General features: G+C 45.4%; 1 protein-coding gene across 2 annotated transcripts in view; it reads right to left on the bottom strand.

Moving 5' to 3' along the window:
* Positions 1 to 1,528: 1,528 nt before the first annotated feature.
* LOC112224078 (netrin-3) overlaps positions 1,529 to 23,240 on the bottom strand; it is a 144,427-nt gene continuing 122,715 nt past the window's right edge. The window contains exons 5-7 of one of the 2 annotated variants that reach the window (XM_024387372.2): positions 13,357 to 13,413; positions 4,911 to 4,988; positions 1,529 to 4,665 (exon numbers count right to left, since the gene is read on the bottom strand). In XM_024387372.2, the coding sequence (XP_024243140.1) occupies positions 4,274 to 4,665; positions 4,911 to 4,988; positions 13,357 to 13,413 (527 nt within the window). In that variant the 3' untranslated portion in view covers positions 1,529 to 4,273. The remainder of the gene's footprint in view (positions 4,666 to 4,910; positions 4,989 to 13,356; positions 13,414 to 23,240) is intronic. The other variant, XM_024387373.2, reaches the window with a different exon arrangement.

Here is a 23,240-nt window from a genome sequence, read left to right as displayed (position 1 = left end):
GGAAGCAGGTTAGTTACGGGTGGAGTCTGAGAGGGGTTCTGGACATCCATCAAACCTGCCAACGCTATCCCCATATATCAGGCCAAGAAATAGTGGCTACTGTAGCAACACCTGTTAGACAGCTTGTCATGGACGGAAATACATGAATAATCAGATGATTTGGTTCTGCATTTTTGTGAAACTCCATCTCTGGGAATTCCTTTACTTCTACTTGGAAATGTCAGTGGTTCTGTCTGACCTCATTACTGTTCTAAGAAATACAGTGACATATTACACCAACATTTACGGAAAACAACCTAGTTCACTTTGGTTATGGATAGGTTTTGGATAGGTTTTCAGAGCACTGTGCTACACAAATGTTGAACTAACATCGTAGGACGCAAACATTGATACATACACTACATGACCAATAGAATGTGGACACCTGCTTGTCAAACATCTCATTACAAAATCATGGGCATTAATATGAAGTTGGTTCCCCTTTGCTGCTATAACAGCCTCCACTATTCTGGGAAGGCTTTCCACTAGATGTTGGAACATTGCTGTGGGGACTTGCTTCCATTCAGCTAAAGAGTATTAGTGAGGTCCCTGATGTTGGGCGATTATGCCTTGCTTGCAGTCAATGGTCCAATTCATCCCAAAGGTGTTTGATGGGGTTGAGGTCAGGACTCTGTGCAGGCCCGGTCAAGTTCTTCCACACCCATCTTGACAAACCATTTCTGTATGGGCATCGCTTTGTGCACGGGGCATTGTCATGCTGAAATAGGAAAAGGCCTTCCCCAAATTGTTGTCACAAAGTTAGAAGCACAGAATCGTCTAAAATGTCATTGTAGCGTTAGGATTTCCCTTCACTGGAACTAAGGGGCCTAGCCCGAACCATGAAAAACAGACCATTATTCCTACTCCACCAAACTTTATCGTTGGCACTACGCATTGGGACAGGTAGCATTCTCCTGGCATCCGCCATACCCAGATTCGTCCGTCGAACTGCCTTTTAGTGAAGTGCAATTCATCGCTCCAGAGAACGTTTTTCCACTGCTCCAGAGTCCAATGGCGGCTAGCTTTATACCACTCCAGCCGACACTTGGCATTCCGCATGGTGATCTTAGGCTTGTGTGCAGCTGCTCGGCCAGCCATGGAAACCCATTTCATGAAGCTTCCGAAGAACAGCTCTTGTGCTGACGTGGATTTGGAACTCGGTAGTGAGTGTTGCAACCCAGGACAGACAAGTTTTACGCGTTACATGCTTCCGCACTCGGCTGTCCCGTTCGGTGAGCAGGTGGGGCCTACCACTTTCGGCTGAGCCATTGTTGCTCCTAGACGTTTCCACTTCACAATAACAGCACTTACAGTTGACCGGGGCAGCTCTAGTAGGGCAGAAATTTGATTAACTGACTTGTTGGAAAGGTGGTATCCTATCATGGTGCAATGTTGACAGTCACTGAGCTCTTCATTAAGGCCCTTTTGTCTATGGAGATTGCATGGCTGTGTGCTCAATTTTATACACTTGTCAGCACTGGATGTGGCTGAAATAGCCAAATCCACTAATTTGAAGGGGTGTCCACATACCTTTGTATATATAGTGTATGAAGGAGGACCCACAACCATTACCCATAAAACTTAGTCTAGACAGACACAATTTGTGTGAACAAATTCTAAATCCATTCAGTTGTTTTGGACTGACAATATTTAGTAAACATTCTTCGCTGCAACAACATGATCTCAGAAGAAAGTACAATCATACCATGTGTCTGTATGTAGTTTTTACAGTTGGCATCGTCTCATTTATAGACACTGAGTGTACAAAACATTAGGAACATATTTTTGATATTGAGTTGCACCCCCTTTTGCTCTCAAAACAGCCTCAATTCGTCGGGGCACGGACTCTATTCGTCAAAAGCGTTCCACAAGGATGCTCGCCCATTTTGACTCCAATGCTTCCCACAGTTGTATGAAGTTGGCTGGATGTCCTTGGAGTGGTCGACCGTTCTTGACACACGTAAACAGGTGCGTCTATCACCTATTACCATAACCTGTTCAAAGGCACTGAAATATTCACTCTCAATGGCACACAATCCGTCTCAATTATCTCAGGGCCTCAAAATCCTTCTTGATCCTTTCTACACTGATTGAAGTGTATTGAACAAATGACATCAATAAGGGAGCATAGCTTTCACCTGCATGGCAAGAGCCTGCATGTTTGTACACTCAGTGTGGAAAACTCAAAATGGAAACAGGACCTACACCACTTAATAAGGACTGCAGCTGACTTCTGTCACTTATCTAAGACACAGAAACACACGTTACAGAACAGAAAGGAACAGAGGCCTGACAAGGAGAGAGGGAGAGACACTTCTGAGGGGCTTGAAAATGTGACAAACCAAACATAGCACTGCGGCCCACCAACCACTAGCATTACATTACTGCTCGCTAGAATGACCCCTTAACAATGTCTTTACGTTGTACGCTCTTTTTAAATAAATGAAGTAAGGTCAAAGACAAACATCAGCATTAAGAGCAAACAGACGTTCCTTTGTGGTTTTGTTTCTGGCCTGATTTTCTCCTTTTCTTGATTAAATGTAGGAACAGCCCGATGCATCATTGGCAACAGAAGAGAGGGGTCAGGTGTCGGCAAGATGACGAAGGGTGTTTCCTCTGGATTGTGATGTTAACATTTGTTAATTCCTTGCTCTGCTTATTGTAACTTTTTTCTTTGCATCGGACAGACCAGCAAAACCACAAACATGCAAATGTACAAAAAACATGTAGCCTAGAAGTTTCCGGACTCTTTTGTCAATAAGCTACAGTTGAAAAGGTAGAGCTAAACCTTTTTCTGTTCTTCGTGAAATGGCACTCTTTGTTTTGAGCTCTTCTCTTGGCAAGCGATCACTAGTCCGTCATTGGACACATCGTCAAAAGTGGTAGAAAAAGAGAAAGACAGAAATAATGAACATATTGGTCACACAATGACATGTGACCTTTTTATCAACAAACACAGGAAGACATTATGCATAATATCCTCCTGAAGTTTGGAGTATTGGCTGTTGTTCTGTTCTGAAGCGGGCTACTTTCCACTCTGCTGGAGTCTCTCTCTCTCCCTCTCTAAAAAAAAAAATATATATATATTTAGTCAGATAATGATGCATGGTTCAATTTCCTGCTCTTGGTGTGAGGGCTGGCAGGGGGGGGGTGCATGGGTTCTGGGACTTCACTTAGATAGTGAGACAGTGGGTCAGTAGGAGTATAGGAATCTGAGAACAGAATTACGTGAATATAGAATAAAGGAGAAACATTATTAGAGTTTAAAGTTAGTCCGTCTCTAAGCAGTGTCACTGTCTGTCTATGACTGGATCTGTAGAACCAGTGAGTGAGTGGTGGGGTCATTGTCAACAGCTGTAGCGTGTAGACTAGAGTGTAGCAGGTGCCTCTGTCTGAAGTTATGTATATACTGCAATGGCAGTGGTGGTAAAAGTGAGGTTTGGAGGTGGAGAAGGCCCCTGTGGGGACAGCCCTTGTTGTGGTGACGATCCTCTGTGGACGAGGATGCAGCCGCTGTGGGGTCTGGTCCAGAGATGCTACTGCAGAGTTGATGTGTACATATCTTAACATATGGAATAAGAGTACAAGGCAAAATGGCCTCTCTAGGCTAGTAATCTCAGTTGCGTAGAACAAGGTGGGGGTTTAGAGACAGTGAAACAGTGGTGGAGTAGGCAGACGAGCTGAGGTTGTGCTGCTTTTCTTTTCATTGGTTGCAGCCTGCATGAGGGCCTTTGCTACAACAACAAAAAATCAGTCTCTCTCTCTTCGAGAGAGAGCTTCATCCGAGCTTCATAAATACTCCTGGTACAAGAACGGAAATGTGAACTCTGATAGTTTCAAACACTAAAACATGGTGACAGGAGGGGGGACTAAAGCAGTCTGTAGGGGGGGTGGGGGGGTTGTGAGTGGGGCAAGAGTGGACATTTTTGCTGTCGTTGTCATTTCGTAACCTTTTTAATGGTCCCTTTTTAAGGCAGACCAATAGATAAGAGTCCCATGATTAAAGCACAAAATAAAAATGAAGTAGTTATATAATATACACAAAGTGGTCCTTAAACAGGCAAAATACATGCAGTCTCTGTAATGTGCAGTGTCCCCGCTTTGGGGTTCAGGGTTTTTAGGAAGTCGGGGGTGGGGTTGTGTTTGTGAACTAGCTGAGAGCTAGGACAGGGTCATGGGGGGTAGGAGTATGGGTGGGGGTGGTGTTGGATGGGATGTGCTGCTCTCTCTCCCATCATGCTTTGTTGCACTTGCCGTTCTTCTCTTTGCGCTGGAACTTACGGAGGCGCCGTGTCCAAATGTCTCTCCATTGGATGACCAGGCTGTTCTTATCAGCCAGGAGCCCTATTCGCTCTGCTCCTGCAGTGGCCCCTATGGCCCCTGGTCCAGCTCTGGGACCCCCAGACACAGAACCCCCAGGCCCGGTCTCGCTAGTGCCCATAACCAGGAAGCGCTTGCTCATCTGGATTTTTGGACACTTGCAAGCCAGGTCCTTCATGTGAATCCACAGGACGTTGTCGCCCCGTTTGAGTGGCTCGCCACGGCTCTTGTAGACAGACACCACGCTGACAGAGAACTTGGCCCAGTCGCCCACCGTCTCCATGTCCAGCACGTTGACTTGCACCGCTGACGAGACACACAGACAAACCAACCATTACAACTGATGCAGGTACAGTACTAACAAAAATGAAAAACTAATTGAAAATACTATTCAAAAGCCAGTAATAACATACAAATCATGTTTTGGAGTGCTGGGTTTATAATTCACTGTTATAAGTCACATATCCAATATGGGTACATTTTTTTTTCACCATATTCACCAATCATGTTTGATAAATAAATAGGCTGTATTCGTCTGTTCACTCACTCACCATAGTCTTTCTTGCAGTATTTCTTCATGTTGATTTTCAGATTCCCTTTCACTGGTTTGCAATATGACTCACAATCTGCTGATAAAAGAAAGAGTACCTTTTACACACACAAATAGGCAGTCTCACGTCTGGAAGTCCGGTCTCACGTCTGGACTTCCGGTCTCACGTCTGGAAGTCCGGTCTCACGTCTCGAAGTCCAGTCTCACGTCTCGAAGTCCAGTCTCACGTCTCGAAGTCCGGTCTCACGTCTCGAAGTCCGGTCTCACGTCTCGAAGTCCGGTCTCACGTCTCGAAGTCCCGAAGTCCGGTCTCACGTCTCGAAGTCCGGTCTCACGTCTCGAAGTCCGGTCTCACGTCTAGACTTCCGGTCTCACGTCTCGAAGTCCGGTCTCACGTCTAGAAGTCTGGTCTCACGTCTGGACTTCCGGTCTCACGTCTCGAAGTCCGGTCTCACGTCTAGAAGTCCGGTCTCACGTCTAGAAGTCCGATCTCACGTCTAGAAGTCCGGTCTCACGTCTAGAAGTCCGGTCTCACGTCTAGAAGTCCGGTCTCACGTCTGGAAGTCCGGTCTCACGTCTGGAAGTCCAGTCTCACGTCTGGAAGTCCAGTCTCACGTCTGGAAGTCCAGTCTCACGTCTGCAAGTCCAGTCTCACGTCTGCAAGTCCAGTCTCACGTCTGCAAGTCCAGTCTCACGTCTGCAAGTCCAGTCTCACGTCTGCAAGTCCAGTCTCACGTCTGCAAGTCCAGTCTCACGTCTGCAAGTCCTTTCTCACGTCTGCAAGTCCAGTCTCACGTCTGCAAGTCCAGTCTCACGTCTAGAATTCCAGTCTCACATCTGCAAGTCTAACTTGCTGGGGATAGTTACACACTTACACACAAAACAGGACATTGACAGATATAGGGACTATTACGCACATAACAAGACAATAGTTACACACTGGAGATGATAAAAAAGTGAAGATGGTGACATGGTTACATTTTCAGAACTATTACACACTTAAGACTGTTTCACATTAGAAGTTGGAATATACATTAGGAATCATTACACGCAGCAGGCTTTTGCACACTGAAAACACACACCAAGAGTGTTTTCAATTAAATGCACATATCACACGCACGTAGCACACACACATACACACCAAGAGACACAAACATACACACGCACCCACACACAGGCCCGCAAACACACACACACACACACGCAATCACACAAACGGCCGCATGCGCACACGCACACACACACCACATGTGCTGGGGTTCTGAGACAGGCGCCTGGATAGAGGAAATGTTAGGTTTGGTCGGGTTAGTTGGAGTAAAATACGACCTTAGACAAATCACATGTAAGCCCCTGCAATAACCGGTGGGGGAGTCGCAACCAGTGAAATATTACAGAGGGGGGGAAAGTGTTCCGTTTGACAAGTCTTCCTGCCTTTCTGGGGCCCAGAGAATAGACAGCGTGTATGGAAGTGGTCATGGTTGGATGGCTGGGAGGCCACGACCAGAAAGAGACCACAAAGCTGACCACTGTACATGTACGGAGGAAGAAGCTGCCCTGTGGTCGATGTGTTTCTCTTGACCATGTTTAGTGGGGGTTGCATCATAGGTGTGTAAACTAGAGAGGTTGAACAACTTTTGCAGTTGATCGACTCCATACATACTGCAGTACGGATTTGATTAAATTGAACCCATAGAGATCTATATAGGACATCAGAAAACACATGACTATTAAAATGGCCTATTGGCTTTGATGTTACTGCAGTGGGAGTTGTGACAAAAGGACAAAGGGTCAAGCATGTTCATTAAACCACCTCTACAGTACTAGTTTTGTCTACAGTTTGTGATTATAAAAGGATGGTGTACTTTAAAAGGTCACAGAGGGACACAGAGTTGCTGACCTGACTTCTAGTGAGCAAGCCAGGGAGCTTGGTGATCTCATTTTATTCAGGCTTTTGAAAGGGACACACGGAAAAGTCCAGAAGACACCAGGTTGCATTTACAGCTAGCGTAAAAATCGCAAAGACACTGAGCCCGGGTATCTGCGAACTCCTTGGTCTCCCTCTCTAGCTGCCTTCAAAGTGAAAACATTCAGAAGTTGTGAAGGGAAGCGGTCTCGCCCTCCAAAACCAAACTAAATAAAAGTGATTGCTTGCAGGAATGTGGCCCAAGAAACGGTTTCTGGGTAAGTCGCATACGCTCGTTTTGCTGAGGGTTTGGAGAGAGCCAGAACAGACTAGGGCAGGAGGAGGAGGGGGAGGAGGACGAGAGAGGAGGCCGAGGAGCCAGTAAAAATGTCAGGGAGGCTTGGCCCATATATATCAGAGTGATGGACCTTTTATAAGTGACAAGCAGAGAGAGAGGCCAGAGCAGCTGCCTAGTGCCTATACCTCTCACTCACAGCAGCTTTCAATAAACCACAGTTAAACAAACCTGGGTTAATGTGTGTGTGAGTACGTGAAAGAGAGAGAGGATTTGGTATGAGTGCGTGGGTGCGTGAGTTGTGGAAGGGGCGCATTGAATGAATTGATGAAGTAGGCCACACTGAATCTGTCATGGGGAGAGCTGAATAAATCTGTTGAATGTCGAACTATAGGAGTGGAGAGAAAACACACTTAGTGATGTAGGAGAGCAGTTCAACCGGCCAGTCAAGTAGAAAAGGAAGGTTCAACCTGCTCCCTGGCTTTTAACCATAGGGGCTCTAAAGTGTTGTTTGTGTACATATATGCTTGCGCGTGTGTATGTACGGTATGTATATAAGGTCTTATTTTTCTTAAAACTGCATTGTTGGTTAAGGGCTTGTATGTAAGCATTTCACTGTAAGGTACCTTTTGTATTCGGTGTATGTGACAAATAACATTTGATTTGATAGACACTATATATAGAACAAGGTATGTGGACACAACTTCAAATGAGTGGATTCCGTTATTTCAGCCATACCCGTTGCTGACAGGTGTATAAAATCGAGCACACAGCCATGCAATCTCCATAGACAAACATTGTCAGTAGAATGGCCTTACTGAAGAGCTCAGTGTCAATAACTTCTGGTCCGCTATGTCTAATAATAAAGTCTCTAGGTACTGCTCACCTGAGGTAGAATACCTCATGATAAGCTGTAGACCACACTATCTAAATCAAATCAAATCAAATCAAATTTTATTTGTCACATACACATGGTTAGCAGATGTTAATGCGAGTGTAGCGAAATGCTTGTGCTTCTAGTTCCGACATTGCAGTAATAACGAGCAAGTAATCTAACTAACAATTCCAAAAAAAACTACTGTCATACACAGTGTAAGGGGATAAAGAATATGTACATAAGGATATATGAATGAGTGATGGTACAGAGCAGCATAGGCAAGATACAGTAGATGATATCGAGTACAGTATATACATATGAGATAAGTATGTAAACCAAGTGGCATAGTTAAAGTGGCTAGTGATACATGTATTACATAAGGATGCAGTCGATGATATAGAGTACAGTATCAACGTATGCATATGAGATGAACAATGTAGGGTAAGTAACATTATATAAGGTAGCATTGTTTAAAGTGGCTAGTGATATATTTACATCATTTCCCATCGATTCCCATGATTAAAGTGGCTGGAGTAGAGTCAGTGTCATTGACAGTGTGTTGGCAGTAGCCACTCAATGTTAGTGGTGGCTGTTTAACAGTCTGATGGCCTTGAGATAGAAGCTGTTTTTCAGTCTCTCGGTCCCAGCTTTGATGCACCTGTACTGACCTCGCCTTCTGGATGGCAGCGGGGTGAACAGGCAGTGGCTCGGGTGGTTGATGTCCTTGATGATCTTTATGGCCTTCCTGTAGCATCGGGTGGTGTAGGTGTCCTGGAGGGCAGGTAGTTTGCCCCCGGTGATGCGTTGTGCAGACCTCACTACCCTCTGGAGAGCCTTACGGTTGAGGGCGGTGCAGTTGCCATACCAGGCGGTGATACAGCCCGCCAGGATGCTCTCGATTGTGCATCTGTAGAAGTTTGTGAGTGCTTTTGGTGACAAGCCGAATTTCTTCAGCCTCCTGAGGTTGAAGAGGCGCTGCTGCGCCTTCCTCACGATGCTGTCTGTGTGAGTGGACCAATTCAGTTTGTCTGTGATGTGTATGCCGAGGAACTTAAAACTTGCTACCCTCTCCACTACTGTTCCATCGATGTGGATGGGGGTGTTCCCTCTGCTGTTTCCTGAAGTCCACAATCATCTCCTTAGTTTTGTTGACGTTGAGTGTGAGGTTATTTTCCTGACACCACACTCCGAGGGCCCTCACCTCCTCCCTGTAGGCCGTCTCGTCGTTGTTGGTAATCAAGCCTACCACTGTTGTGTCGTCCGCAAACTTGATGATTGAGTTGGAGGCGTGCATGGCCACGCAGTCGTGGGTGAACAGGGAGTACAGGAGAGGGCTCAGAACGCACCCTTGTGGGGCCCCAGTGTTGAGGATCAGCGGGGAGGAGATGTTGTTGCCTACCCTCACCACCTGGGGCGGCCCGTCAGGAAGTCCAGTACCCAGTTGCACAGGGCGGGGTCGAGACCCAGGGTCTCGAGCTTGATGACGAGCTTGGAGGGTACTATGGTGTTGAATGCCGAGCTGTAGTCGATGAACAGCATTCTCACATAGGTATTCCTCTTGTCCAGATGGGTTAGGGCAGTGTGCAGTGTGGTTGAGATTGCATCGTCTGTGGACCTATTTGGGCGGTAAGCAAATTGGAGTGGGTCAAGGGTGTCAGGTAGGGTGGAGGTGATATGGTCCTTGACTAGTCTCTCAAAGCACTTCATGATGACGGATGTGAGTGCTACGGGGCGGTAGTCGTTTAGCTCAGTTTAGCTCAGCTCTACCAAGAGAGTTCACATCTATATAATTCGTAGCTGTCTATTTACCACCACAAACCGATGCTGGCACTAAGACCGCACTCAGCGAGCTGTATAAGGGCATAAACGAACAAGAAAATCCTCATCCAGAAATGAAGCTCCTAGTGGCCAGGGACTTTAATGCAGGCAAATTTAAATCCATTTGATCTAATTTAATTTATTATTATAATTATTTTTTACTTTTACCCCTTTTTCTCTCCAATTTCGTGGTATCCAATTCCAGTCTTGTCTCATCGCTGCAACTCCCGTACAGACTCAGAAGAGGCGAAGGTCGAGAGCCGTGCAAACTCCAAAACACAACCCATCCAAGCAGCACTGCTTCTTGACACAATGCCCACTTAACCCGGAAGCCAGCCGCACCAATGTGTCAGTGGAAACATCGTGCACCTGGAGACCATGTCAGTGTGCACTGCGCCCGGCCTGCCACAGGAGTCGCTAGTGCGAGATGGGATAAGGACATCCCTGCTGGCCAATCCCTCCCCTATCCCAGATGATGCTCGGCCAATTGTGCACCGCCCCATGGGTTTCCCGGTCGTGGCCGGCTGTGACAGAGCCTGGACTCAAACCCAGATTCTCGACTGGCACTGCTAGCACTGCGGTGCAGTGCCTTCGACCACTGCGCCTTAGGCCACTGTGCCACTCAGGAGCCCGGTTTTACCTCATTTCTACCAGCATGTTACATGTGCAACCAGAAGGGGAAAACTCTAGACCGCCTTTACTCCATTACAGGCAGCATCTGCACCGAACTAAAGGTTAGAGCTTCCGCTTTCAAGGAGGGGGACACTAATCCGGATGCTTATAAGAAATCCCGCTATGCCCTCAGATGAACCATCAAACAGGCAAAGCGTCCATACAGGACTCAGATTGAAGCCTACTACACCGGCTCTGAAGCTTGTCGGCCACGAGCTGCCCAGTAACGCGAGCCGACCTGACAAGCTAAATGCCTTTTATGCTTGCTTTGAGGCAAGCAACACTAAAGCATGCATGAGAGCACTAGCTGTTCGGGACGACTGTGTGATCACGTAGCCAATGTGAGCAAGACCTTTAAACAGGTCAACATTCACAAAGCTGCGAGGCCGAAGAGATGACCAGGTCGTGTACTCAAAGCATGCGTGGACCAACTGGCAAGTGTCTTCAATTACATTTTAAACCTCTCCCTGTAAGTCTGTAATATTTAAACAGACCACAAAATGTCCTGTTCCCAAGATAGCGAAGGTAACCTGCCTAAATTATTATCACCCCGTAGCACTCACGTATGTAGCCATGAAGTGCTTTCAATGGCTGGTCATGGCTCACATCAACACTATCATGCCAGAAACCCTATGGCACGTTGTCCAATGGCACATTGTGTTAGCTAATCCAAATATATAATTTTAAAAGGCTAACTGATAATTAGAAAACCCTTTTGAAAACTGTTATTCTGATAAAAGAAGCAATAAAACTGGCCTTCGTTAGAATATCTGGAGTTGAGAATCTGGAGTGTCAGCATTTGTGGGTTCGATTACAGGCTCAAAATGGCCAGAAACAAAGAACTTCTTTCTGAAACTCGTCAGTCTATTCTTGTTCTGAGAAATGAAGGCTATTCCATGCGAGAAATTGCCAATAAACTGAAGATCTCGTATAATGCAGTGTACTACTCCCTTCACAGAAAAACGCAGGAGGCCCCGGTGCACAACTGAGCAAGAAGACAAGTACATTAGAGTGTCTAGTTTGAGAAACAGACGCCTCACAAGTCCTCAACTGGCAGCTTCATTAAATAGTACCAGCAAAACACCAGTCTCAACGTCAACAGTGAAGAGGAGACTCTGGGATGCTGGCCTTCTAGGCAGAGTTGCAAAGAAAAAGCCATATCTCAGACTGACCAATAAAAATAAAAGATTAAGATGGGAAAAAGAACACAGACACTGGACAGAGGAACTCTGCCTAGAAGGCCAGCATCCCGGAGGTGCCTCTTCACTGTTGACATTGAGACTGGTGTTTATATATATCGTTGAGGTCGGAAGTTTACATACACCTTAGCCAAATACATTTAGGCAATGATACCAAATACTAATTGAGTGTATGTAAACTTATGACCCACTGGGAATGTGATGAAAGATATTAAAGCTGAAATAAATCATTCTCTCTACTATTATTCTGACATTTCACATACTTAAAATAAAGTGGTGATCCTAACTGACCTAAGACAGGGAATGTTTACTAGGATTAAATGTCAGGAATTGTGAAAAACTGAGTTTAAATGTATTTGGCTAAGGAGTATGTAAACTTCCGACTTCAACTGTATATGCACATCTGTGTGTGTGTGCCTGCATGTGTGTGCTTGGTACCCTGGTACAGTGGCCAGCTGTGCAGCCCATGATATCAGTGGTGAAACTCTGGCTCAGGGCCAGTGTGTGTTTTCCCATGAAGAGTCACTTACTGATGGGCATTCACCTGGAAACCCCCATGAATCGCCCATTGACCCAGAAGAGCCGCGGCTGAAAACACACAATCACATGCATTGGCGGCTCTGGTTACTCTTGTTCCCCTGTCCCTATTCACAGCGCGATGACAGGGACAAATTGCAACTACCACCCCCTTGAACACACACACACACTTTCAGGTTTTGGGTTTCTGAGGGCCTTATGAAGGAGGAGAGGTATGTCCGTCTATGGTGGGCTGGGCGGGAGGAGAGAGAGAGAGGGATGGATGGGACATTTGCCTGTATGTTGCCCACTTCTGCAGAGATGAATTGTTTGTCACAGTGGAAAAACACTTTCCCAGGGAAGCAGAGACACAGTGTATTGTGTGTGTGTAAGGGTTACAAGCCCAAGCAGAGATTGGGTTGGTGTAAGCAATGTGGTGAAAATTCCACCTAGCCTAGAGGGCAAGGTGGAACTGCTAAGCCTATCGGTGGGCTAGCTGTGGTCTGGCAGTTGGGCTGATGAGATGACACCACAACTGTCACGGCCGAGCTAGACATTGAAGTTATTGTAAGTTCCCTCCTATTGCAATTCCTTCAAGTTGAGACCAATTCTGTCTTTGGCTCACTGTAGTGTTTTTTTGGGGGACTAAAACACTACAGTGAATACTACAGTAAAGTGTGAAAAAACACTACAGTAATATTATAGTATTTATACCATAGTATACAATAGTATTTGTTCATGTGGGTTGTGAGAACTTCCAGGCCTTGCAGCACATATCTTCTGCCCTGGGCCTTGCAAAGTGGACCGTATCTCAACCCAACTGTGAAAGCTGAGGAGGGGTTGATGTAGTTGTGGGAGGTATATCTGTGGTCGCTGCAGCGTTGAGTTATGTCGTTAAAGCCGGTGATGAATCACAGGGATGTGATTCCACGAGGCAAAGGCGTTAAAAAACGGGAGGGGGGATAATTGACCCAAACTGTTGGTCGCCAACACTCAATCCCCCCCCCCAGGTTTTAAGACAATGGAACATCTCACTTGGATTAAGAGCAGTCATGGAACATCAACATAGAAACACAGTTAGAAAGGGATGCCAGAAATCTTAAAAAGCGTGCTTCTTTTTTCCTACACAGGTGTCAGGTGTGAAATGAGCCTGGGGGAGTAACTGACCTGCCGGTTCCTCTGTGCTGCTGCTGACCATGGCTGTAGGGTTCACCACTGGGATCTCTGAAACACATACACAGAACAACAGAGTTTTAACAAGAGCTTTATGGAAAAAAATGTATGTCCATATAGTTGATGTAGACAGACATTGCTTTGGCCATATGCCTACTGTTTGCATATGTGGTCAAGCAGATTCGGTATGCCTGAATTCAATCACAGTTATTTGACATACGAGGAAGACAGGAAGGAGGGTGTAGGTTGAAAATATCTACGTAAATACACAGGGATAAAGATAGTGATATTGGCACACGCACACACGCTTTGTGGAAATATACTTTGAATCGAATTCTCTTCCTCTGAGAACTGTAGCACCAAACAAACATATTGTGCAAGATATCAATGTATTTTAAAATGGAAATATCAGACAGATGGCAAAGGAGAGAGCCACCTATAGTAGTAACATCTTTAGACAGATGCAAACTCCCTCAATACGCCTGATTAGCTCAACCAAAACCCTTCGCCGGTCTCGACCACAGTCAAAACAATCCAATCCTTAAGGAATTCCCTCCAAAACAAGGGTCATTCTTCAATACAAATGCTAATACAACTAAAAAAAAAATGCTAATGCTAACAACAAATCCACTCTGTCAATGATATCAACAGGCTAATTGGACGCTGGCTTAGCATTGTTAGCGTGCACCCAGAGGGACTTGCCTTTCGACTGGGGAGTTAGAGGGACGATGAACCGGATTGGAGTCAAACAAACAGACAGGGGGCTTCCTTGGAAAGAGTTTTTTGAGAGGCAAGTGGCAGTTGTCTCGCTTTGAAATTATGGACACCCCCACAAAGAAAAAGAAATAGGGCATTGAGCTTTGGAGTGCAGGGAGGAGAGAAGAGCAGCTGGTCAGAGGCACGGTAAAGCTGTGGGCGTGTCCTTTGAAGGTGAAGAGTTGAGGGGTAGATATTCAGATGAAAAAGGGATATTGAGATGAGGGGCAGTGGTATCATACTAATTGGGCGTTAGCAGTCCTGGTCTCTGTGTCTTGCTGTGTTAGGAGGCAGAAGGGCTTGACCGGGGACGGATGGATAGTACTAACAAAATGGAGGGCGTTTTGGGAAGAGATGCCTTCTTACATGCACGAGCTGACAGACACACACACTGAGGCCAATAAACACACTCTCCTCATTGGGTGTCTTCAGTGGCCCTGGAAAGTGTATGGTTGGTTAGTTGGCCGTGAGCGCCATTGTTTTCTCCTTTTTGCCCTCCACCATCTGCTCTGTAACACCAATGTGAAAGCAAGAACACAGCACCATGTGGCACGGCGTGGTATAGCGTAGCAGGGTACGGCATAGCTTGGCATGGCACAGCGTGGTACGGCATGGTCTGTTGTGGCTTGTTCAGGGTTACACAAGTTTGGTGTGTGTGTGTGTGTGTCTGGGTCATTGTGCCAAACCACATGGCAGAGCACGATGGCAAGCTACCCTCTATTCCCCCAGCCCGCAGGTGGTGGACAAGTGGTCCGATTCATACATACAAACACACACTCACTCACTCACAGAGCACGTGCACGCAACACACAAACACACACGTGACTGTACTAAAGCCTGAACGGTAAACAAGTACTGGGGTTTCAGAGTAGCACTGATCTACACCAGAACAAACCAGACCACCATGATGTGTGACTGATGCCAGATTGGAACCTATCTATCCCTACCTTGCTTTCACCAGGGCAGGTTAACTGAGAACACATTCTATTTTACAACCTGGCCAAAGAGTGAGCAAATGTTTCTGGGGTTATTGACAAATTTTTTTTTTTTAAACAATTGCATGCGAAAGGCATCGAAAACTCGCACTTTCTCTTTCAAACACAGGCAATGGTGTTATCTGGCTATAGAAATGAGACCGGGAATGAAACAGGTGTACCTGCCATATTACATGTGTGGATCTAAACATGGGCATCATACATGGTTCATGGTTTCTCCAGTATCGTACATGGGTCATGGTTTCTCCAGTATCGTACATGGTTTCTCCAGTATCGTACATGGTTCAAGGTTTCTCCAGTATCTTACATGGGTCATGGTTTCTCCAGTATCGTACATGGGTCATGGTTTCTCCAGTATCGTACATGGTTCATGGTTTCTCCAGTATCGTACATTGGTCATGGTTTCTCCAGTATCGTACATGGGTCATGGTTTCTCCAGTATCGTACATGTTTTCTCCAGTATCGTACATGGTTCATGGTTTCTCCAGTATCGTACATGGTTTCTCCAGTATCGTACATGGTTCAAGGTTTCTCCAGTATCTTACATGGGTATGGTTTCTCCAGTATCGTACATGGGTCATGGTTTCTCCAGTATCGTACATGGGTCATGGTTTCTCCAGTATCGTACATGGTTCATGGTTTCTCCAGTATCGTACATGGGTCATGGTTTCTCAGGTATCGTACATGGTTCATGATTTCTCCAGTATCATACATGGTTCATGGTTTCTCCAGTATCATACATGGGTATGGTTTCTCCAGTATCGTACATGGTTTCTCCAGTATCTTACATGGGTATGGTTTCTCCAGTATCGTACATGGTTTCTCCAGTATCTTACATGGGTCATGGTTTCTCCAGTATCGTACATGGGTCATGGTTTCTCCAGTATCGTACATGGGTCATGGTTTCTCCAGTATCGTACATGGGTCATGGTTTCTCCAGTATCGTACATGGTTCATGGTTTCTCCAGTATCGTACATGGGTCATGGTTTCTCAGTTATCGTACATGGTTCATGATTTCTCCAGTATCATACATGGTTCATGGTTTCTCCAGTATCATACATGGGTATGGTTTCTCCAGTATTGTACATGGGCATGGTTTCTCCAGTATCGTACATGGGTATGGTTTCTCCAATATCGAACATGGGTATGGTTTCTCCAATATCGAACATGGGTATGGTTTCTCCAGTATCGTACATGGGTCATGGTTTCTCCAGTATCGTTCATGGGTCATGGTTTCTCCAGTATCGTACATGGGTCATGGTTTCTCCAGTATCGTACATGGGTCATGGTTTCTCCAGTATCTTACAAGGGTCATGGTTTCTCCAGTATCGTACATGGGTCATGGTTTCTCCAGTATCGTTCATGGGTCATCGTTTCTCCAGTATCGTACATGGTTCATGGTTTCTCCAGTATCGTACATGGTTCATGGTTTCTCCAGTATCGTACATGGTTCATGGTTTCTCCAGTATCGTACATGGTTCATGGTTTCTCCAGTATCGTACATGGGTATGGTTTCTCCAGTATCGTACATGGGCATGGTTTCTCCAGTATCGTACATGGGTATGGTTTCTCCAATATCGAACATGGTTCATGGTTTCTCCAGTATCGTACATGGTTCATGGTTTCTCCAGTATCGTACATGGTTTCTCCAGTATCGTACATGGGTCATGGTTTCTCCAGTATCGTACATGGATCATGGTTTCTCCAGTATCTTACATGGTTCATGGTTTCTCCAGTATTGTACATGGTTCATGGTTTCTCCAGTATCGTACATGGTTCATGGTTTCTCCAGTATCATACATGGGTATGGTTTCTCCAGTATCGTACATGGTTCATGGTTTCTCCAGTATCGTACATGGTTCATGGTTTCTCCAGTATCGTACATGGTTCATGGTTTCTCCAGTATCGTACATGGTTCATGGTTTCTCCAGTATCGTACATGGTTTCTCCAGTATCGTACATGGGTATGGTTTCTCCAGTATCGTACATGGTTTCTCCAGTATCTTACATGGTTCATGGTTTCTCCAGTATCGTACATGGTTCATGGTTTCTCCAGTTTCGTACATGGGTCATGGTTTCTCCAGTATCGTACATGGGTCATGGTTTCTCCAGTATCGTACATGGTTCATGGTTTCTCATGTATCGAACATGGGTATGGTTTCTCCAGTATCGTAAATGGTTTCTCCAGTATCGTACATGGGTATGGTTTCTCCAGTATCGTACATGGGTCATGGTTTCTCCAGTATCGTACATGGTTTCTCCAGTATCGTACATGGGTCATGGTTTCTCCAGTATCGTACATGGGTCATGGTTTCTCCAGTATCATACATGGTTCATGGTTTCTCCAGTATCGTACATGGTTCATGGTTTCTCCAGTATCGTACATGGGTCATGGTTTCTCCAGTATCGTACATGGGTCATGGTTTCTCCAGTATCTTACATGGTTCATGGTTTCTCCAGTATCGTACATGGTTCATGGTTTCTCCAGTATCGTACATGGTTCCTCCAGTATCGTACATGGGTCATGGTTTCTCCAGTATCGTACATGGGTCATGGTTTCTCCAGTATCGTACATGGTTCATGGTTTCTCCAGTATCGTACATGGGTCATGGTTTCTCCAGTATCGTTCATGGGTCATGGTTTCTCCAGTATCGTACATGGGTCATGGTTTCTCCAGTATCGTACATGGGTCATGGTTTCTCCAGTATCTTACAAGAGTCATGGTTTCTCCAGTATCGTACATGGGTCATGGTTTCTCCAGTATCGTACATGGTTCATGGTTTCTCCAGTATCATACATGGGTATGGTTTCTCCAGTATCGTACATGGGCATGGTTTCTCCAGTATCGTACCTGGGTATGGTTTCTCCAATATCGAACATGGTTCATGGTTTCTCCAGTATCGTACATTTTCATGGTTTCTCCAGTATCGTACATGGGTCATGGTTTCTCCAGTATCGTACATGGTTCATGGTTTCTCCAGTATCGTACATGGTTCATGGTTTCTCCAGTATCGTACATGGTTTCTCCAGTATCGTACATGGGTCATGGTTTCTCCAGTATCGTACATGGATCATGGTTTCTCCAGTATCTTACATGGTTCATGGTTTCTCCAGTATCGTACATGGTTCATGGTTTCTCCAGTATCGTACATGGGTCATGGTTTCTCCAGTATCGTACATGGTTCATGGTTTCTCCAGTATCGTACATGGTTTCTCCAGTATCGTACATGGGTCATGGTTTCTCCAGTATCGTACATGGTTCATGGTTTCTCCAGTATTGTACATGGGTATGGTTTCTCCAGTATCGTACATGGTTCATGGTTTCTCCAGTATCGTACATGGTTCCTCCAGTATCGTACATGGGTCATGGTTTCTCCAGTATCGTACATGGGTCATGGTTTCTCCAGTATCTTACATGGTTCATGGTTTCTCCAGTATCGTACATGGTTCATGGTTTCTCCAGTATCGTACATGGTTCCTCCAGTATCGTACATGGGTCATGGTTTCTCCAGTATCGTACATGGGTCATGGTTTCTCCAGTATCGTACATAGTTCATGGTTTCTCCAGTATCGTACATGGGTCATGGTTTCTCCAGTATCGTTCATGGGTCATGGTTTCTCCAGTATCGTACATGGGTCATGGTTTCTCCAGTATCGTACATGGGTCATGGTTTCTCCAGTATCTTACATGGGTATGGTTTCTCCAGTATCGTACATGGGTATGGTTTCTCCAGTATCGTACATGGGTCATGGTTTCTCCAGTATCGTACATGGGTCATGGTTTCTCCAGTATCGTACATGGTTCATGGTTTCTCCAGTATCGTACATGGGTCATGGTTTCTCCAGTATCGTTCATGGGTCATGGTTTCTCCAGTATCGTACATGGGTCATGGTTTCTCCAGTATCGTACATGGGTCATGGTTTCTCCAGTATCGTACATGGTTCATGGTTTCTCCAGTATCGTACATGGGTCATGGTTTCTCCAGTATCGTACATGGGTCATGGTTTCTCCAGTATCGTACATGGGTCATGGTTTCTCCAGTATCTTACATGGGTCATGGTTTCTCCAGTATCGTACATGGTTCATGGTTTCTCCAGTATCGTACATGGTTCATGGTTTTCTCCAGTATCGTACATGGTTCATGGTTTCTCCAGTATCGTACATGGGTCATGGTTTCTCCAGTATCGTACATGGGTCATGGTTTCTCCAGTATCGTACATGGGTCATGGTTTCTCCAGTATCGTACATGGGTCATGGTTTCTCCAGTATCGTACATGGTTCATGGTTTCTCCAGTATCGTACATGGTTCATGGTTTCTCCAGTATCGTACATGGTTCATGGTTTCTCCAGTATCGTACATGGTTTCTCCAGTATCGTACATGGGTCATGGTTTCTCCAGTATCGTACATGGTTCATGGTTTCTCCAGTATCGTACATGGTTCATGGTTTCTCCAGTATCATACATGGGTATGGTTTCTCCAGTATCGTACATGGGCATGTTTTCTCCAGTATCGTACATGGGTCATGGTTTCTCCAGTATCGTACATGGTTCATGGTTTCTCCAGTATCGTACATGGGTCATGGTTTCTCCAGTATCGTTCATGGGTCATGGTTTCTCCAGTATCGTACATGGGTCATGGTTTCTCCAGTATCGTACATGGGTCATGGTTTCTCCAGTATCTTACAAGGGTCATGGTTTCTCCAGTATCGTACATGGGTCATGGTTTCTCCAGTATCGTTCATGGGTCATCGTTTCTCCAGTATCGTACATGGGTCATGGTTTCTCCAGTATCGTACATGGTTCATGGTTTCTCCAGTATCGTACATGGTTCATGGTTTCTCCAGTATCGTACATGGTTCATGGTTTCTCCAGTATCGTACATGGGTATGGTTTCTCCAGTATCGTACATGGGCATGGTTTCTCCAGTATCGTACATGGGTATGGTTTCTCCAGTATCGTACATGGTTCATGGTTTCTCCAGTATCGTACATGGTTCCTCCAGTATCGTACATGGGTCATGGTTTCTCCAGTATCGTACATGGATCATGGTTTCTCCAGTATCTTACATGGTTCATGGTTTCTCCAGTATTGTACATGGTTCATGGTTTCTCCAGTATCGTACATGGTTCATGGTTTCTCCAGTATCATACATGGGTATGGTTTCTCCAGTATCGTACATGGTTCATGGTTTCTCCAGTATCGTACATGGGTCATGGTTTCTCCAGTATCGTACATGGTTCATGGTTTCTCCAGTATCGTACATGGTTCATGGTTTCTCCAGTATCGTACATGGTTCCTCCAGTATCGTACATGGGTCATGGTTTCTCCAGTATCGTACATGGGTCATGGTTTCTCCAGTATCTTACATGGGTCATGGTTTCTCCAGTATCGTACATGGGTATGGTTTCTCCAGTATCGTACATGGGTCATGGTTTCTCCAGTATCGTACATGGGTCACGGTTTCTCCAGTATCGTACATGGTTCATGGTTTCTCCAGTATCGTACATGGGTATGGTTTCTCCAGTATCGTACATGGTTTCTCCAGTATCGTACATGGGTATGGTTTCCAGTATCGTACATGGGTCATGGTTTCTCCAGTATCGTACATGGGTCATGGTTTCTCCAGTATCGTACATGGTTCATGGTTTCTCCAGTATCGTACATGGGTCATGGTTTCTCCAGTATCGTACATGGTTCATGGTTTCTCCAGTATCGTACATGGTTCCTCCAGTATCGTACATGGGTCATGGTTTCTCCAGTATCGTACATGGGTCATGGTTTCTCCAGTATCTTACATGGTTCATGGTTTCTCCAGTATCGTACATGGTTCATGGTTTCTCCAGTATCGTACATGGGTCATGGTTTCTCCAGTATCGTACATGGGTCATGGTTTCTCCAGTATCGTACATGGGTCATGGTTTCTCCAGTATCGTACATAGTTCATGGTTTCTCCAGTATCGTACATGGGTCATGGTTTCTCCAGTATCGTTCATGGGTCATGGTTTCTCCAGTATCGTACATGGGTCATGGTTTCTCCAGTATCGTACATGGGTCATGGTTTCTCCAGTATCTTACAAGGTCATGGTTTCTCCAGTATCGTACATGGGTCATGGTTTCTCCAGTATCGTACATGGTTCATGGTTTCTCCAGTATCATACATGGGTATGGTTTCTCCAGTATCGTACATGGGCATGGTTTCTCCAGTATCGTACCTGGGTATGGTTTCTCCAGTATCGAACATGGTTCATGGTTTCTCCAGTATCGTACATTTTCATGGTTTCTCCAGTATCGTACATGGGTCATGGTTTCTCCAGTATCGTACATGGTTCATGGTTTCTCCAGTATCGTACATGGTTCATGGTTTCTCCAGTACATGGTTTCTCCAGTATCGTACATGGGTCATGGTTTCTCCAGTATCGTACATGGATCATGGTTTCTCCAGTATCTTACATGGTTCATGGTTTCTCCAGTATCGTACATGGTTCATGGTTTCTCCAGTATCGTACATGGGTCATGGTTTCTCCAGTATCGTACATGGTTCATGGTTTCTCCAGTATCGTACATGGTTCCTCCAGTATCGTACATGGGTCATGGTTTCTCCAGTATCGTACATGGTTCATGGTTTCTCCAGTATCGTACATGGGTCATGGTTTCTCCAGTATCGTACATGGTTCATGGTTTCTCCAGTATCGTACATGGTTCCTCCAGTATCGTACATGGGTCATGGTTTCTCCAGTATCGTACATGGGTCATGGTTTCTCCAGTATCTTACATGGTTCATGGTTTCTCCAGTATCGTACATGGTTCATGGTTTCTCCAGTATCGTACATGGTTCCTCCAGTATCGTACATGGGTCATGGTTTCTCCAGTATCGTACATGGGTCATGGTTTCTCCAGTATCGTACATGGTTCATGGTTTCTCCAGTATCGTACATGGGTCATGGTTTCTCCAGTATCGTTCATGGGTCATGGTTTCTCCAGTATCGTACATGGGTCATGGTTTCTCCAGTATCGTACATGGGTCATGGTTTCTCCAGTATCTTACATGGGTATGGTTTCTCCAGTATCGTACATGGGTATGGTTTCTCCAGTATCGTACATGGGTCATGGTTTCTCCAGTATCGTACATGGGTCATGGTTTCTCCAGTAGTACATGGTTCATGGTTTCTCCAGTATCGTACATGGGTCATGGTTTCTCCAGTATCGTACATGGGTCATGGTTTCTCCAGTATCGTACATGGGTCATGGTTTCTCCAGTATCGTACATGGGTCATGGTTTCTCCAGTATCGTACATGGGTTCATGGTTTCTCCAGTATCGTACATGGGTCATGGTTTCTCCAGTATCGTACATGGGTCATGGTTTCTCCAGTATCGTTCATGGGTCATGGTTTCTCCAGTATCGTACATGGGTCATGGTTTCTCCAGTATCGTACATGGTTCATGGTTTCTCCAGTATCGTACATGGTTCATGGTTTCTCCAGTATCGTACATGGTTCATGGTTTCTCCAGTATCGTACATGGTTCATGGTTTCTCCAGTATCATACATGGGTATGGTTTCTCCAGTATCGTACATGGGCATGGTTTCTCCAGTATCGTACATGGGTCATGGTTTCTCCAGTATCGTACATGGTTCATGGTTTCTCCAGTATCATACATGGTTCATGGTTTCTCCAGTATCGTACATGGTTCATGGTTTCTCCAGTATCGTACATGGTTCATGGTTTCTCCAGGTACATTTCTCCAGTATCGTACATGGGTCATGGTTTCTCCAGTATCGTACATGGTTCATGGTTTCTCCAGTATCGTACATGGTTCATGGTTTCTCCAGTATCATACATGGGTATGGTTTCTCCAGTATCGTACATGGGCATGTTTTCTCCAGTATCGTACATGGGTATGGTTTCTCCAATATCGATCATGGGTATGGTTTCTCCAGTATCGTACATGGGTCATGGTTTCTCCAGTATCGTACATGGGTCATGGTTTCTCCAGTATCGTACATGGGTCATGGTTTCTCCAGTATCGTACATGGGTCATCGTTTCTCCAGTATCGTACAAGGGTCATGGTTTCTCCAGTATCTTACATGGGTCATCGTTTCTCCAGTATCGTACATGGTTCATG

Source organism: Oncorhynchus tshawytscha, linkage group LG25 (genome assembly GCF_018296145.1).
Source record: "Oncorhynchus tshawytscha isolate Ot180627B linkage group LG25, Otsh_v2.0, whole genome shotgun sequence".
Lineage (NCBI taxonomy): Eukaryota > Metazoa > Chordata > Actinopteri > Salmoniformes > Salmonidae > Oncorhynchus > Oncorhynchus tshawytscha.
The sequence above is the reverse complement of the archived record's forward strand: the minus strand, read 5'-3'. Positions and strand labels throughout refer to the sequence as shown.